The 19,012-nt window shown below is 38.0% G+C and overlaps 2 protein-coding genes across 2 annotated transcripts; both read left to right on the top strand.

Moving 5' to 3' along the window:
- Positions 1–4,405: 4,405 nt before the first annotated feature.
- Positions 4,406–5,826, top strand: LOC113028859 (NACHT, LRR and PYD domains-containing protein 1b allele 3-like). Its single transcript, XM_026179295.1, has one exon. The coding sequence runs from the start codon at positions 4,420–4,422 to the stop codon at positions 5,824–5,826; it is 1,407 nt and encodes a 468-aa protein (XP_026035080.1). The 5' UTR covers positions 4,406–4,419.
- Positions 5,827–13,001: 7,175 nt separating this feature from the next.
- Positions 13,002–14,562, top strand: LOC113028858 (NACHT, LRR and PYD domains-containing protein 1a-like). Its single transcript, XM_026179294.1, has 2 exons — positions 13,002–14,319; positions 14,429–14,562. Exons 1-2 carry the CDS (start codon positions 13,002–13,004, stop codon positions 14,446–14,448), a joined length of 1,338 nt encoding a protein of 445 aa, XP_026035079.1. The 3' UTR covers positions 14,449–14,562.
- Positions 14,563–19,012: the final 4,450 nt, after the last annotated feature.

The following is a 19,012-nucleotide window of genomic DNA, read 5'->3' as shown; positions in this document are numbered from 1 at the left end:
CATGGCTCTAAAGAGATTAGTGCTGGGTCCAATCATTTGGACCAGAAAATGTCTGAACTATTCAGTTAATAACAGTTTAGAATAAAACTCAGAAAGACTGTGTGTGCATCAGTGTGTTTGAGCTTTCCAAGACATTTTGGATTCATTTAGGTTAATTTAATCAAAATCCTGGAAAAAGTGAAAAACAAGAAAGCAGGAACTGCATTTATTGTTACATAATTACCGGAGCGGTCAGACAGCTCAGCGTTTGTTTTTATACATTACTTTTTGTTTCACTTTCTTTAACTATAAATCTCTGCCCACTTCTAATCTATGCTTTTTGAAAGCAGCATGTTCCCTTGTTAGAAGCAAAATAGTTTACATTGGATTTAAATGAGATTTGAAAGTTTATTAAACAAAAAAGCAAAAAACAATAAATCGAATTAAACTAAAAGGGTGAGATACTGGTGACGTGTACAGGTCGGCCACGCCGAACATTTTTCGAACATTCAGAGAGATTTCGGGTGCTGATTGTCACGCACGCGTGTAAAAATGAAAGTAGAGACTGTGGCTCTGTCCAGGTCAGGAGCGAAGCTGAAAAGCAGGTCGGACATCGTCTGCTTCGTGTGTCTTGATCGTGGATTTGTAAAACCTGATGTTTCCATACTGATGTTTTTACTGATGCGCCAAAACATACCTTCGAAAATGCAGTCACAGTTTTGTCAGCTGTAGTCCTAAACCAGGACTAACAATAACAATATTAGATTAAATGTGTGAAAACACAGGTGAGAGTGAATCATTTACTTAAAAAAAATAAATGAGAGAGAGAGAGAGAGAGGCAAGGCAAGTTTATTTGTATAGCACAATTCAACAACAAGGTGATTCAAAGTGCTTTACAGAGACATTAGAAACAAAAACAAATAAAAAGCAGGATTTAAAATTGATTAAAACAAGCAAACAAACAAAAAAGCAGGAACTGCATTTGTTGTTACATAATTACTGGAGCAGTCAGACAGCTCAGCGTTTGTTTTTATACATTACTTTTTGTTTCACTTTCTTTAACTATAAATCTCTGCCCACTTCTAATCTATGCTTTTTGAAAGCAGCATGTTCCTTTCTTACAAGCAAAATAGTTTAGATTGGATTTAAATGAGATCTGAAAGTTTATTAAACACAAAGCAAAAAACAATAAATCAAAATAAACTAAAAGGGTTTGATACTGGTGACGTGTACAGGTCGGCCGCGCCCTGCTGGACTTTGAAATGAACAAAAACATTTCTAATAGCTGAGGTGTACATGGGATCAAGGTCGATAGGTGGTAAAGTGATTTTAAGTCGTTTTCGTTTATATATTCTTAAAACTTACTGGTCGAAGGCAAAGTCAGATCTTGGCAGGTGCAGTCGGTGGATCACACCGAAAAAGGAAATCAAGACTGAAACGTTAAGGAAGCTTCAGGTAATGTAGACCGTGAACATTTGGGTTATCTGCAGAGAAACATTTTAAAACATTTGTAGAGAACATTTTAAAAATATGAAAGTTAAGAAAAGAAGAGCTTACAGAAACAAATTCTTTCTTACAAACTTTTTAGAACTCCCGTTTGCACCCCGGCGTCAGCGGGCCGTGTTTGTCTGTAACGATTAACATTTCTCTGTTAATTAAAGTAGGGTTTATTTTTATTTTTATTTTTTTAGTTGTGGCATGAACATTTTTGTACAGAGCGCACATCCAGAGAGATTTCGGGCCCTGATAATTTCCCCCAGGGATCAATAAAGTATTCTGATTCTGATTCTGATTCTGATTGTCACGTACGAGTGTAAAAACGTGGCTCTGTCCAGATCAGGAGCGAATAAGCTGAAATGCAGGTTGGACAACCTCGGTCTGTTAAACACACTCAGGCTGTTTACAGCGTTGCGTCCTGTTCCAGTTTCACTGAATATGCGCATATTTCTTTTTGCATACTTTTGGATCAAGCTGGAATATAATCATCCAAACAACCGAGATAACTTTGTATCGCTCGCTTAAAAAACAAAACAAAGAAAAATAATTAATTGCTTCGTGTTTCTTGATTATGGATTTGTAAAAACTGATGTCAACAGTAGTTCTCTACAGGAGTAAAATAACAACATCAGTTTAAATGTGTGAAAACACATGAGCCGGAAAAGAAAAATAAATAAGAGAGAGACAAATAAGCTACTTGGCTCAAATAGGACAATATATTTGTTAGGTATTTTAGTACCATGGGAGCATTTACTGGATATTGTTTTATAGTGACATTATGCAGGAAAACTCTGTCATTCAATAAGGCCCCTTTTGTTTTAGTTATTTTTCTCTTTGACCCAAGAATTGATGTGTGAGAATCACAGGCTGGTACAAGGTTGAAATACCACAGAGATCACTCCCTCAGCTACATTAGTTTCTTAATCTTTTAGACGCCTGTTGAAGGCCAAATGGTTTGTTTCAGATTTCACTAATGTAAGAACTCTTCGTTTTGTGCCTTGAAAATATGTCACTGAGATAATCACAATTGTAGCTGAACTAATAAACTACACAAAGGATGCTTCTTCACCCAAGGGCAGGAAGACGCTGCCTTATCTTGGTCTGTACTGGTTTAAACTGATAATCTGCTGTCTCATGAATTTTACCCTCTATATAAACTGTTGTACTTGTGAATAAAGTTGAGTCACTTTGGGAAGACAATCTAAAGCAGTCTCTGTTTTCTTGTTCTCCCAAGCTGCTCCCGAGCTGCTCGTACTAACACGCTGAATGGCATGCTTGAATATTACTTGAGAATATATTTGACTGTGTTACAGACTAAGGGACATTCTCTGCTGATAGACGTCCACGCCTCGGAGGAAGCCGATCCACGGAGTAGGCCCTGGAAACAGTTTCCTTCAATATTCATTGCACTTATTCAATGAAATTCAATGATTAAATAATAAAACTATTAACGAAAAATGAAAATATAGTTTAAGCTGAAATGTCCGAGTGAAACACATCTTGTTCATTGGTTTATGTTATGTTAAATTCTTTCTTGCCTTTTTCTTTTAGCGTCACTTAATCAGGCTCTGATGCGTTCTGACACTTTTGTGTTCTTTTTACTTCCTGTATAAACACCAGCTGGTGTGTGGGGAAAACGTGTGCTCATATTTTTTGTCTGGTCACAAGTGTTGGTGACAAAGTGGAGGTTGCTTCAGTGTACTGCTGTGTAGCCTTTGTAAGTAACTTCTCTCTCACTGAACATTTTTTTTCCAGCCAGGTACTTTCATGTGATGCAGCCTCCATGCTGTGCAGAGCCCTACAGATGTTATATGATATTATAATATTTGTATACATTTGTTTAATTAACGAACTCGAATGAACTCTGCTGGAGTAAAAGATGATTATTTAAGACCTTGTATGTGAGGAGCAGGATTTTGAATTCGATTTTGGATTTTTTTATTTATTCAATTCTGTGTTATTTACAGCAATTCCAAATCTTAACCACACAGGTCCACTACAAACCATCTCAAATCAGCATTTTCAATCCGGGATTGCATCTTGTTTACATTAGACAAGATGCCCCTCCCTGAGCCTGGTTCTGCCGGAGGTTTCTTCCTGTTAAAAGGGAGTTTTTTGTCCCCACTGTCACCAAAGTGCTTGCTCATAGGGGGTCTTATGATTGTTGAGTTTTTCTCTGTATGTATTATTGTAGGGTCTACTTTACAATATAAAGTGCGTTGAGGCGACTGTTGTTGTGATTTTGCACTCTATAAATAAAATTGAATGTGTAGGCGTAAATAATGATTTGTATTTATTCTGTATACACACCAGCTACTGAATGATTCTTACAGAATAAAACAAAGTCTACAATTGGTTTTCCAGGTTCAAGAAAGTGACGGATACCATCAGAGCCAAAAAGAAGACTGAAGCAGCTTCTTTAAACAAGAGACATTTAAAGAAGAAAAGATGAAGTGTTTATTTAAGAACAGACACTTAAAGGAGAAAAAGAGAGAAATCACTAAAGTTAGAGATGATCCAATAAGTGAAGGAAAAACAGAAGAAGACACAAATTATGCATTTAAGTCACATGATGAAGAAGGTGAGGAGGATGTAAGAGCAGGTTGGTGCTTCTTTCTCAGAAGGCCCTCCTGTAGGACATACTGCATCAGTGATGAAAACATCAGAACACAGCTGAACACAGACGATGATGATGGTGTCTGCTACAGGAGAATTTCACTACCTAAAGAAAAAACGATTTCAGCTGATAAACGTGGATTCCAGAGTTTACGTTTTAAGTGGAAGAAGTCAGACAGAAAGGAGAACCGTAAACCTTTAAGCCACAAGTCTGGCTCTTTTAGTGGTGTTTTTCATGAGATGGAAGATTCACAAGAGGAACAAAACACATCTCACCAGTATACTGAAGGTAAATGTGGTGAAATTAAGTTTGGCTCCACAGACCTGATGGGCAAGACTTCATCACCCTGTAAATCCACTGGGTTGCCTAAATATATAAGTGAAGGAACAATTGAAGAAGATGGTTGCAGAGTTTCTTCTCCATGGATAAAAAACAAGTCAAGAGAAACAGATCCTCCTGTCATGACTAAGAACATGTCATCAACCAATACGCTTTCACAGAGTTCTCATGTACAGCTCTCCTCCACAGATTCCTGCTGCTTGACTCGTTCTCACAGCCTGTCTTCACTGACCAAAACACCAATCAAGAACTTGATACAAGCAGCAAGCTCACCTGACATGAGGTTAAAGGGGTTTACACCTGGCATTACTGCTGATGAGTTTGATGATGAAACCTACCTGTTCCAGTGCTCCAGTGCAGGCCTGTACCAGTGCAGTGTGACCGGCCTGGTGTTTGTCATGAAGGCAGAAGGAGACGTGGTTTACAGGACTGTCCCTTGGAACAGGAGGCTGCTGGCCCAACACCACAAGAAGCCTGCAGGACCCCTGTTTGACATCAAAAGTCAGCAGCAGTCTGTGTGTCAGCTTTGTCTCCCACACTGTGAGCTCATCTCCACAGGTGGAGGTCAGTTCTTGCAGGTCGCTCATGTGAAGGAGGAGGGCATCGAGTTTATTACCCCTCACAAGATAACAGAAAGTCACGTTGTTATAAACCTCACAGGGTTTTCTGGTTACGGTATTGTCAGTGATAAAGACTCTCCTCCTGACCCAGTCCAAGCTTTGGTTCTGCTCTTCTACAAACCCCCAGTTGATCCTGATCCCAGATCCATCCTCAGTGTGTTGTTGCTTCCAAGGAACATTGTGATCCGTGATGTACAGCGCACCAGGAGGAAACTAATTGGAGATGAGAGGTACATAGGTACACCTCCTCACTGCAAACTGCATCCAAAGCAGGTTTACACTCTGTCCAATGTTCCTGAGGATGATCTGATTACAGTTGAACCAAATGAAGCTGATTTTGATGATGAGTACTACGACAGTTACTTCCCATCATTTCAGGTAGTCTTAAAAAAAATCCTCACAGATATTAACCTGAGTCTGAAAGACAAGAGCAGCTCCAGCTGTGTTTGGGAAAGAGAGGTTTGTCTGTTGCCCAGCGGAGGGAAAACTGATACTTTGGACACTGATCCAATAAAGAGACTATCAGCTCTACGGAGCTGCTTCATCAAAAGTATATCAGGACCTGTTCTCAGCAGTCTGATGGACAAACTGCTGGATGAAAGGGTGATAACTGATGCTGAGATGGATGCAGCAGACGTCATACAAAACAGAAGTGACAGAGCTCGCTTTGTTATCGACACTGTGAGGAAGAAAGGTGAAGCTGCCAGTTCACAGATGATTGAGTTTCTGTGTGAGCTTGACCCCTTCCTCTGTGAATATCTTGGGTTGGTCTGACGCATCCATGTGAACAGACAGTAAGAATAATTACATTTATGACGCATTTCTCTAGTGTGTGTCATGCAACCTTTTTTTAAATTATTTTTATTACCATTGTCTGAATGGATTTTAATGTAACTTAAAGTATGAAACTCTAACAGCTTGTGAACTGATTTCAGTACTTTTTCATGAATAGTTATTATTAATTATTATTACATGCATACAGATGAATCCATACAGAAGTATCTGTATGGATATGTCTCATGTATATGTGTTTCTGAATTTTTCATGAAGACAAACAGCAGCATGTTGCTTTGTCTTTAATTATTTGCTTTTATTTTTTTGTATATACAGAGCTGTTTAAAACATAAGGATTTTTTTTATGATTGAATGTGAATCAGTTTTTTCTGTCAGGTATTTATTTAACCATGAGTTTTCTTGTACTTTTCATTGTGGACTAATTTCTACGGTTTTTTTCTTTGTTTGAAAAATCTAAAAGATGCAATGTCTCATCTTATTTTTTCTCCAGAGTTCCTCGGTGCATTTCTGCAGCTCTGATAAAACAGTGATGCCAAATGTGACTTATGAATATATAAACAGCTCTATGAAAATTATGCACCCACTACTGCCGTGTTCAATTTGTCATTCATTTTTATTTATTCAACCTTAAAACCTTGCACAAACCCCTTTTTAAATCTTATATAATCAACTTGTAATTCAATTTTTTGTGCTTTATATCATATCATATAGATGCTCTATCAGCTTGACTGCGAAAACTTTGAGCGCTCACTGCTCACATTTAAATTTCGGTAATGACACAGGCTCTGCTTACCTTCATTTTGAAGGCCTTCTGTGAGCGTGAGTTGTCTGCAGTTCTGGTATCTGACAGCAAATCTGTGAGGAGCCTTTCCAATTCTCCTTTCTCCCTCTTGCAGCCAAAAAACTCACACAGGGAGACCAATTTGTCAAGCCCCGGGACGTTGGGCTAGCGATTTTTTCAGTCGGGCTACCAAAATCTATCTCTGCCCTGCCCGTCGGGCTGTCATAGGAAGGAAAAATATATGTCAATGCTTTTGCATTCTTTCGGAAATGTAGCTGGGTAATTATGTCATTGGCATCGGTGAGCCACTGTCAATATGTGACATATTGAAATGCGTTTGAATTTGCGCTTGTTTTTTTGCTTTCACTTTGCAATCGCGCGAACTGTGTATAGAGAGCGACAGCACTGATCTCTGAGTGATGATAATTTGTGCACCAATTCCTCTGACATCGTCTTATTAATCGTTAGCTTACTATGCAAACATGACAAGTGAAATCTCCCGCAGCTTAAACATGTGAGAGGTTGATCGCGCAGAGAATCGCTGAGCTTATGTGAGTGAGTGTGTAAAAGCATTTCAGTTCTGCTGAGCCAAATAAGACAGGTCAGGGTGAAGAAGTGACAGCCAAAGAAAAGCTTACCACAAAACGGAGAAGTTATGACAAATCAGACTATAAGGCAAAAAGAAAGTGCAGCTTTATGGTTTCATGGACAAAAGAATTTCTGTGGCTGCAATATGACGAGCTAAATAACCAGGGCTGCACATAAGTGGTCCGCAGGTGCGCATTTGCTGTCAAAATAAAAAACATGCACAAGATAAGAAGTTGCAACAACGTGTTTGCGTACATAAGATTTTCAGGAGGACAGACATTTGTTTAGAACTCTTAAAGATGTCGAAGAAGCTCCTTTAAGCAATTACTGTGATGTTCCTCCACCTCCAAAGAAATGTCAGAAGGCCGAACCACAAAAGAAGCGCGTATTCTCAGAAAAGTGGTTGCAGGAGGTGAGCTGGCTTCAAACAAATGATGAACGCACAGAGATGTGGTGCAGAATGTGCCGTGAAAATTTAATAAATGACAAAAAGGCATGAACATTTTTTTTGTATCGAAAAAATATCGAACCGTGAATCTTGTGTATCGGTGCACCCCTATATATATATATATATATATATATATATATATATATATATATATATATATATATATATATATATATATATATATATATATAGGTTTTTTTTGTTTTTTTTTAAATAGCTTCCTGAATTTAGAGTTCAAATTTTTACTTTTAATCGTATTCCTATTCCTCTTTGATTAAAATCTGAGTTTTAAATAAGTGTGTACATAGTTTGTGGTTGTGTACTCAATTTATCACCTTTTTCTTAAGTGATAGATTAACCCATTTTGATGTGACCAGTGTGACTTTTGGAAATCCCTGATGAATAGACCACACGTGTATACATTGTCACGCAGAAACAAGAGTGTTACATGCGAAACTTTAAGAGGAGAATGAGTGTCTATGGTTGTTTGCATGAAACTCAATACGATCAGCATCTGTTGATTGTTTCTGGGGCTCAAAGCTACACGCAGGGTCTTTCTGCATCTCTGATGATAATATTTCAAATATTTCAAAGAAGATTAAAGGTGGAGGAAAGAGGGAGAGACTTCAAAGGAAAACGGTGCTGCACCCGGGAACAAAACAATTTTCTAATTTACAGATCAAAAACTAACTTTTAAATGTATTCATATTTTTCTTCTTTTTGATTAACATCTGAGTTTTAAACAAACAAGTGTTTATGTTGTGGTTATTTGTGGCCTGAACATTTCTTTACTTATTTAAACCACGTCCTCTTTTTTTGAGGCGATGCCATTTACCCGTTGTGGTGCAGACAGTGTCAGCGTTTGGGAATCCCTGATGAACAGACCACACATGTATACATTGTCACGCAGAAGTACAGACTGTCACCCGCAAAACTTTAAGTAACTCGAGAATGAGCGTCTTGTGATGTTTGCGTGCAGGATGAACCAGAATAAACAGGACAATCGACTGTTGAGGGAGTAGCAGCAGCTGCTGTTTGCTTAGTTGGCACATAACATTGAATAAATGATAGCCTTAAACTTTGCTACGGTACTTTTAGAATGACATGCATTCACCGTTGCTCTTCAAAAACGCTGACTGTGGAAATCTCAGTGTTAAAGCTACATTGTTCTAACCTGCGATTCCATCAGACGAAAGCTTATCTGTACGACACAAAACACAAGTCACACACAGACTTGGTCTACTACCAAACCTAATAAAAGGTCAGCTATATTGATATGTATAAACAATAACTTAATTTAAATTTGTGAGTATTATGTTGCTTCTAAGAACTGATAATTTTTCCTGATGTTTCTTGGGTGAATACAGAAACTTCTGATGCTCTTAAAAGCATTAGACACCATCCACCCACTGAGGTCTGAGGGATCTTGCCTCTCACTAATCCAGGTGATGCTATTTTTTTACAAATTCGATTGGTCCCTGGGCATTTATACGGATCTCTTATTTTGACCATAGGTTACCATGGCAATGTATCCCAGAAAAACCTGAACCACCCACATAAACATAAAACTCAGGACTGGAGCTCAAGTTAAATCAATAAGGCCTCAATACTGCTTTGTTGGACAGGGATTTAGTGAAGGTGATCAGGACTGACTGCCAGCTACCAAAACCCTGACATGTAATTCTGAGCTTTCCAAGACATTTTAGATTAATTTAGGTTAATTTAATCAAAAACCCGGAAAAAGTGAAAAACAAGAAAGCAGGAACTGCATTTGTTGTTACATAATTACTGGAGCGGTCAGACAGCTCAGCGTTTGTTTTTATACATTACTTTTTGTTTCACTTTCTTTAACTATAAATCTCTGCCCACTTCTAATCTATGCTTGTTGAAAGCAGCATTTTCCTTTCTTACAAGCAAAATAGTTTGCAAAGGATTTAAATGAGATCTGAAAGTTTATTAAACAAAAAAGTAAAAAACAATAAATCGAATTAAACTAAAAGGGTGAGATACTGGTGACGTGTACAGGTCGGCCCCGCCGAACATTTTTCAAACATTCAGAGAGGTTTCGGGCGCTGATTGTCACGCACGCGTGTAAAAATGAAAGTAGAGACTGTGGCTCTGTCCAGGTCAGGAGCGAAGCTGAAAAGCAGGTCGGACATCGTCTGCTTCGTGTGTCTTGATCGTGGATTTGTAAAACCTGATGTTTCCATACTGATGTTTTTACTGATGCGCCAAAACATACCTTCGAAAATGCAGTCACAGTTTTGTCAGCTGTAGTCCTAAACCAGGACTAACAATAACAATATTAGATTAAATGTGTGAAAACACAGGTGAGAGTGAATCATTTACTTAAAAAAAAATAAATGAGAGAGAGAGAGAGAGGCAAGGCAAGTTTATTTGTATAGCACAATTCAACAACAAGGTGATTCAAAGTGCTTTACAGAGACATTAGAAACAAAAACAAATAAAAAGCATGATTTAAAATTGATTAAAACAAGCAAACAAACAAAAAAGCAGGAACTGCATTTGTTGTTACATAATTACTGGAGCAGTCAGACAGCTCAGCGTTTGTTTTTATACATTACTTTTTGTTTCACTTTCTTTAACTATAAATCTCTGCCCACTTCTAATCTATGCTTTTTGAAAGCAGCATGTTCCTTTCTTACAAGCAAAATAGTTTAGATTGGATTTAAATGAGATCTGAAAGTTTATTAAACACAAAGCAAAAAACAATAAATCAAAATAAACTAAAAGGGTTTGATACTGGTGACGTGTACAGGTCGGCCGCGCCCTGCTGGACTTTGAAATGAACAAAAAACATTTCTAATAGCTGAGGTGTACATGGGATCAAGGTCGATAGGTGGTAAAGTGATTTTAAGTCGTTTTCGTTTATATATTCTTAAAACTTACTGGTCGAAGGCAAAGTCAGATCTTGGCAGGTGCAGTCGGTGGATCACACCGAAAAAGGAAATCAAGACTGAAACGTTAAGGAAGCTTCAGGTAATGTAGACCGTGAACATTTGGGTTATCTGCAGAGAAACATTTTAAAACATTTGTAGAGAACATTTTAAAAATATGAAAGTTAAGAAAAGAAGAGCTTACAGAAACAAATTCTTTCTAACAAACTTTTTAGAACTCCCGTTTGCACCCCGGCGTCAGCGGGCCGTGTTTGTCTGTAACGATTAACATTTCTCTGTTAATTAAAGTGGCGTTTATTTTTATTTTTATTTTTTTAGTTGTGGCATGAACATTTTTGTACAGAGCGCACATCCAGAGAGATTTCGGGCCCTGATTGTCACGTACGAGTGTAAAAACGTGGCTCTGTCCAGATCAGGAGCGAAGCTGAAATGCAGGTCGGACAACCTCGGTCTATTAAACACACTCAGGCTGTTTACAGCGTTGCGTCCTGTTCCAGTTTCACTGAATATGCGCATATTTCTTTTTGCATACTTTTGGATCAAGCTGGAATATAATCATCCAAACAACCGAGATAACTTTGTATCGCTCGCTTAAAAAACAAAACAAAGAAAAATAATTAATTGCTTCGTGTTTCTTGATTATGGATTTGTAAAAACTGATGTCAACAGTAGTTCTCTACAGGAGTAAAATAACAACATCAGTTTAAATGTGTGAAAACACATGAGCCGGAAAAGAAAAATAAATAAGAGAGAGACAAATAAGCTACTTGGCTCAAATAGGACAATATATTCATTGCACTTATTCAATAAAATTCAATGATTAAATAATAAAACTATTAACGAAAAATGAAAATATAGTTTAAGCTGAAATGTCCGAGTGAAACACATCTTGTTCATTGGTTTATGTTATGTTAAATTCTTTCTTGCCTTTTTCTTTTAGCGTCACTTAATCAGGCTCTGATGCGTTCTGACACTTTTGTGTTCTTTTTACTTCCTGTATAAACACCAGCTGGTGTGTGGGGAAAACGTGTGCTCATATTTTTTGTCTGGTCACAAGTGTTGGTGACAAAGTGGAGGTTGCTTCAGTGTACTGCTGTGTAGCCTTTGTAAGTAACTTCTCTCTCACTGAACATTTTTTTCCAGCCAGGTACTTTCATGTGATGCAGCCTCCATGCTGTGCAGAGCCCTACAGATGTTATATGATATTATAATATTTGTATACATTTGTTTAATTAACGAACTCGAATGAACTCTGCTGGAGTAAAAGATGATTATTTAAGACCTTGTATGTGAGGAGCGGGATTTTGAATTCAATTTTGGATTTTTTTATTTATTCAATTCTGTGTTATTTACAGCAATTCCAAATCTTAACCACACAGGTCCACTACAAACCATCTCAAATCAGCATTTTCAATCCGGGATTGCATCTTGTTTACATTAGACAAGATGCCCCTCCCTGAGCCTGGTTCTGCCGGAGGTTTCTTCCTGTTAAAAGGGAGTTTTTTGTCCCCACTGTCACCAAAGTGCTTGCTCATAGGGGGGTCTTATGATTGTTGAGTTTTTCTCTGTATGTATTATTGTAGGGTCTACTTTACAATATAAAGTGCATTGAGGCGACTGTTGTTGTGATTTTGCACTCTATAAATAAAATTGAATGTGTAGGCGTAAATAATGATTTGTATTTATTCTGTATACACACCAGCTACTGAATGATTCTTACAGAATAAAACAAAGTCTACAATTGGTTTTCCAGGTTCAAGAAAGTGACGGATACCATCAGAGCCAAAAAGAAGACTGAAGCAGCTTCTTTAAACAAGAGACATTTAAAGAAGAAAAGATGAAGTGTTTATTTAAGAACAGACACTTAAAGGAGAAAAAGAGAGAAATCACTAAAGTTAGAGATGATCCAATAAGTGAAGGAAAAACAGAAGAAGACACAAATTATGCATTTAAGTCACATGATGAAGAAGGTGAGGAGGATGTAAGAGCAGGTTGGTGCTTCTTTCTCAGAAGGCCCTCCTGTAGGACATACTGCATCAGTGATGAAAACATCAGAACACAGCTGAACACAGACGACGACAATGATGATGATGGTGTCTGCAACAGGAGTATTTCACTACCTAAAGAAAAAAAGATTTCAGCTTATAAACATCGATTCAAGATTTTACATTTTAAGTTGAAGAAGTCAGACAGAAAGGAGAAACGTAAACCTTTAAGCCACAATCCTTCCCCATCACCGGAGCCGTCATTTGTTTATGAGGAGCTCAAAGTGGAAGACAGTGATTTTAGACAGTTTCATTTGTCTGGCTCTCTTACTGTTCTTTTTCATCTGATGGAAGATTCACAAGAGGAACAAAACACATCTCACCAGTATACTGAAGGTAAATGTGGTGAAATTAAGTTTGGCTCCACAGACCTGATGGGCAAGACTTCATCACCCTGTAAATCCACTGGGTTGCCTAAATATATAAGTGAAGGAACAATTGAAGAAGATGGTTGCAGAGTTTCTTCTCCATGGATAAAAAACAAGTCAAGAGAAGCAGATCCTCCTGTCATGACTAAGAACATGTCATCAACCAATACGCTTTCACAGAGTTCTCATGTACAGCTCTCCTCCACAGATTCCTGCTACTTGACTCGTTCTCACAGCCTGTCTTCACTGACCAAAACACCAATCAAGAACTTGATACAAGCAGCAAGCTCACCTGATATGCTGTTAAATGAGTTTACACCAGTTATCACTGATGATTTTGATGATGAAAACTACACGTTCCAGTGCTCCTGTCCAGGCCTGTACCAGTGCAGTGTGACCGGCCTGGTGTTTGTCATGAAGGCAGAAGGAGACGTGGTTTACAGGACTGTCCCTTGGAACAGGAGGCTGCTGGCCCAACACCACAAGAAGCCTGCAGGACCCCTGTTTGACATCAAAAGTCAGCAGCAGTCTGTGTGTCAGCTTTGTCTCCCACACTGTGAGCTCATCTCCACAGGTGGAGGTCAGTTCTTGCAGGTCGCTCATGTGAAGGAGGAGGGCATCGAGTTTATTACCCCTCACAAGATAACAGAAAGTCACGTTGTTATAAACCTCACAGGGTTTTCTGGTTACGGTATTGTCAGTGATAAAGACTCTCCTCCTGACCCAGTCCAAGCTTTGGTTCTGCTCTTCTACAAACCCCCAGTTGATCCTGATCCCAGATCCATCCTCAGTGTGTTGTTGCTTCCAAGGAACATTGTGATCCGTGATGTACAGCGCACCAGGAGGAAACTAATTGGAGATGAGAGGTACATAGGTACACCTCCTCACTGCAAACTGCATCCAAAGCAGGTTTACACTCTGTCCAATGTTCCTGAGGATGATCTGATTACAGTTGAACCAAATGAAGCTGATTTTGATGATGAGTACTACGACAGTTACTTTACGACATTCCTTGTGTCTTTAGGAAGAATCCTCACAGATGTTAACCTCAGTCTGAAAGAGAAGAGCAGCTCCACCTGTGTTTGGGAAAGAAAATTGTGTCTTTTCTCCCCTACAGTGGGAACTTTGAATCATCCTCCTTCTGAGAGGCTGTTAAACACACGAAGCTGCTTCGTTGAAGGGATATCAGAACCTAATCTCAACAGCCTGATCGACAAACTGCTGGAGAAAAAGGTGATAACTGATGCAGAGAGGGAGGCAGCGGATGCGAAGCAAGACAAAAGGGAAAAGGCTCGTTTTGTTATCGACACTGTGAGGAAGAAAGGTGATGCTGCCAGTTCAGAGTTTATTAACTTTCTCCGTGAGCTTGACAAAATTTTTTGCAGGCATCTTGGTTTAAACTGAACAGATATTCTACGACTTTGTTTTTGCAGAACTCGTGGGGAGAAAGTGAAGCAATTACCTGTATGTTTGTGTGTGTATATATAGGGTCAGCAGGGAAAGGGCTGGGAAAAATCCAAAAACAGTATGTTGGTCTTAAAAGTATCTGATAAAACACTTTAAATATATACTGTCAGTCAAAAGTTTTTACAGTCTCATTTAATGGTGTTTCTCTAGTTTTACTACTTTCTACATTGTGGGTAAAAACTGAAGACATCTGATATTTTTAAGCAAAATTTCTATAACATAAAAAGGGCAAATTGGCCAGTGTGAACACAGTACTGGGCATTAACATTGATTTAAAAAAACAAATGTGTGGTCACTACTTCAATTAGAATTTTAAACATGCTTTTGTGCGATGCATCTATTTTTAGTTATGTTTTGTTTTCTAAGAATATAATAAAATGAATAGGAAAAGTAAATAAAAACAATGCACATTACGACCAATTTCAGAGTTTAACCCTGTCACTTGTACATTAATTCATAGAAGATAAGATACTTAAAATTTTAAACAATGGTTTTTTTTTTGCAAGTATCTTTAAAAGTCTGTAAAATGTGTTTCTTTAATGGTGCCAAAGTCATTTTTTTTTATCTTTCTTCGATGAGTGAAGAACACATTTTCCTGTGATTCTGAAACCTCCAATATTGCAGCTGCATATATTTTCTTTATTCTGTGTGTTTTATGAGTGCTGTTTTAAAATTCCGTGATGCTTTTGTATGCTTTCTTATGTTATTTTACAGTGACTTCTTGCTTTTAAACTTTGCACTTTGTGCAATGACAGTGATTTCAAAATCCTAGCCTGAGTTTAAATAAAGGGAAACAAACATTAAAGTGTCTTTAATCTGTGTTTGAATCTGTTCTACAAATCTGACAGAAACCAAACAGCTAGACACATTTACCTTTAAATTCCTGGTTTTGAAATTATGCAATAATGTGAGTTAGCTTTTAGTCTGCTCTTATTATATTCTCACTTTTATTTTTAGATTTTCAGTTTCTAGTTTGCTTTATTAATTATAATAACTTGTCCCCATGGTTATTTAACTTGTTTAAAGTAAAGTGAAACAATTTTTAGCTTTAAGACGGCCTTTAACGAGGTATCAAATTAATTAAATTTACTTGAAAGTGTGTTACAAGATAATTTCCTTTAAACTGTTTGTACCTTCATCAGCCAGCAGGGGGAGGCATTTGCTTAATAAGAGTGCTCACTGCAGGTGAAACCTGAAGAAGCCACGGTTTGATATCCTGCACAAAGCAAACCAAAAGCAGGACAATCACAGAATCTGCGCTTACATCTTTACATTTACCCTTTTAAATCATTGCTACGGGCCATTCAATCCACATACAACCTTTCCAAGAGCTTGGTCCGCATAGCCGGCAGTAAGTTGGACTCGTTCCGTGTGGGTGATGGGCTCCGCCAGGGCTGCCCTTTGTCACTGATTCTGTTCACAAATTTTATGGACAGAATTTCGAGGTGCAGCCAAGTGGCGCAAGGCTTTCACTTTGGTGGTCTCAGAATCTCATCTCTGCTTTTCACGGATGGCCTCAAGCTCGCACTGGAGCAGTTTGCAGCCAAGTGTGAAGCAGCGGGAATGAGGATCAACACCCCCAAATCTGAGGCCATGGTCCTCAGCTGGAAAAGGGTGGCTAGCCCACTCCGGGTCAGGGACGAGTTCCTGCCCCAAGTGGAGGAGTTTAAGTATCTCAGGGTCTAGTTCACGAGTGACGGGAGAAGGGAGCGGGAGCTCGACAGACGGATTGGTGCAGCGGCCACAGTGATGCGGACCCAGATAAGTGGAAGAAGATGGATGGATGGCACTGTTGTACCGAACCACTCAGTGTCATGCCGTCTTTATTTTGCTTGATTTATTTATTATTTTACTGCATTTACAAAGACATTTTCGGCTCTGCTTCTACTTTGTTGACTTATTAAACATATTTCAGTCTTACCTTACATTATACTGTGCATTGTGCTGATGTTTGTTGTGTTTAAATTAATATTCATGTGCTGGAAGAAAACAGTTTCTCAAATCTTAAATTGATAAAATCTACATCTTACAGTATAAAGCGCTTTGAGCCGACTGTTTTTGCAATTTAGTGAATATGAATTTAGGCACTTCTGCCCTGGGTTCACTTTCATAACGGTGTCTTTGACTTTGAAAGGATTGTAAACCCGCTTCCTGTTTGCGCTCTGACTGCCGCTGGCTTGCGCTCTCAGATCGAGTGATCAGATGTGAGTGAAGTTGGCACCCCCACCTTCCTCAAATCCAACAAAAGTGGTATCAAACGTTTGTCCTGCAAAAGTTTTTGTTTGTGCTCCTATCATTTTAAAGATATTAATAAAAAATTCTGGAGGTCATCAGAAGTCAACCAGCCCCCCCCACATTAATGGAATCAAACAAAACTGGTATCATTCAACTGTGCTATGTTTGTACTGGTTTTTGCTGCTAAAATTGTCGTTTGTGCTGCTTCTGTATTAAAGATATGAACGAAAATGTAAAGGTCAAAATGTCAACCAGCCCCCCCACATTACCCAAATCAAAGAAAATCGATGTCAAACATTTGTGCTGCTATTATTTTTAAGATATTAATAAAATAATGTCTTGATGTGTGCTTAATCATCCAGGTAAGTAAATCCCAAAAGGTTCCACAATTATTTCATTTGACGTAATGAAACCAATAGATTTGAACGGGGTAAAACAAATAACGCGATTGATTCTTGCAATGCTTTTCCTGAAAGTTTTATTTGATGTAACGGGTTTCCAAATATAAACCAATACATTTGTTTGTAAAACAAATAATTACATTGATTCTTGTAAAGAGTTTCCAAAAAGGTTTTGACTGGCAACAACGCTCACCTGCTAAATCCAACAGAACACCACTGGGACCTTATGTTTCACTCCATCTGACTGTGCAGGAGCTCAGTGTTGGGTATGGTAAATGGTCTGTTTCATATTCAGTGTTTTTAGACTCTTCCTGGTTGTTGATGTTTGTTTCTAAAGATGTTGTTGATGAGACTTAGCAGCTTCACCTCTGATCACACACACACACACTCAACTCCACTCACTCACCTGGACGATCAACACTCAGGCTAATGATGCTGATGTGGTTATTGCTCTGGGGATTTAGCAGGTGAGCTAAATCATGTGTAACGTGAATTTCCCAAGTGTGGCATTAATAAAGTCTGTGTCTATGCCAAACCTGAAGTTTAAACTCCTTTTTTAAATTTACCAACATTTCTGATTTGCAGCTAAGACTGTGACATGTTTTCACCATTTGCAAGCCAGAATAGCGATCACTCTCTGTCCAAAATGTGAACATTGGCATCCTCGAAAGAGTGACCTTTGTCCTTTAGATGCAGATGGACTGCTGAGTCTTGTCCTGTGGAGGTGGGAAATAATGTAGCTGATAGCACTTACATGGCATTGTTTCAAACTAACACTGGTTGGTTTATTACTTCGGGTTTTACTTTCAAGACTCACAAGAGCAGGTAAAACATATTCAGAGTCCATAAAAAGAATATTTAGACAAATCTGAAGTAAAAGAGTGATTTAAAAACACAACGTATAAGTGGAGCAAAGAATAACATAAGCATCATCCAAAACCAAATAATGATGTGGGTTCAAATGTTTACAAACAATTACAACTATAAAAGACCGCCACATGTGCCTAAATTGATTTTTATGGGCTATAAATTACAATCATTAAAGTGAACCTGAAAAGTTTAAAATATATTAGCTCATATATAATGAAAAAGTAAAGTTTATTTTTATTTTAAATTAAGCTGGAAAAAAGTGAGCATTTTATGATATTGAGACCGCTTCATGTATTCTTCTAAATTGTGACTGTGTCATTAATTCAGCTGTCAACAAAAAAGAGTTTGAAGTTTTCGGACATTTAAACACAATTTTCAAAGCTAATCATAGACTTTCAGTGTAATTTTCTTGTGATTCATAAAGCTTGCCACAGTGAGGCAGATATTAAACACAACTGCAGCACAAATGTGAGTTTCTGCATTCTACTTTTAAATACTCTGGACATGTGTCTAAATGTTTCAGAAATACTGTAATCACTGTTAATCACTCATTTGGAATCAGCTGATTGGAGTCCATAGTTTAAGTAGGTGCTGTGTTTATAGACAAAGATTGTATGTAGTTTAAAAATGGTTTAAGGTAAATAAACACAGTCTATTATAAATAATCCTGAAGTGAAACAGAAACAGTCCGAGAGAACAAGATAATCATCTCTTAATTTGCCCAGTTTAGGTTTCTTCAGTTGTTTGTCATGACTCATTGCCTGTTCTGTCACTCCGCCACTTGTAAATAAACGTCACTGATATCATCAGTCTATTGCCTGCATGTTGGGTCCTTTTCCTCCAACACCACACAGCTCACCCCGGCAGCCGTGACAAAAAAGCAGCAAAAGACATTTTTATACAAACAAGCTTTTAATGTCTTTATTGTTGTTGTTTTATAATATTGGTATTAATATTTCTGGTTTTATTGTGAAACACTTTGTGATTTTAATCTCTGAATCTTGCTATATAAACACATTTTACATACTACTACTTACACTGTTC

Source organism: Astatotilapia calliptera, chromosome 9 (assembly GCF_900246225.1).
Source record: "Astatotilapia calliptera chromosome 9, fAstCal1.2, whole genome shotgun sequence".
Lineage (NCBI taxonomy): Eukaryota > Metazoa > Chordata > Actinopteri > Cichliformes > Cichlidae > Astatotilapia > Astatotilapia calliptera.
The sequence above is the reverse complement of the archived record's forward strand: the minus strand, read 5'-3'. Positions and strand labels throughout refer to the sequence as shown.

Bases quoted from the DNA above. Each gene is read 5' to 3' on its own strand.
- LOC113028859 (XM_026179295.1), top strand. From the start codon at position 4,420: ATGGGCAAGACTTCATCACCCTGTAAATCCACTGGGTTGCCTAAATAT.
- LOC113028858 (XM_026179294.1), top strand. From the start codon at position 13,002: ATGGGCAAGACTTCATCACCCTGTAAATCCACTGGGTTGCCTAAATAT. The intron at 14,320-14,428 runs GTGATGCTGCCA...TTGTTTTTGCAG, and splicing joins CGACACTGTGAGGAAGAAAG to AACTCGTGGGGAGAAAGTGA.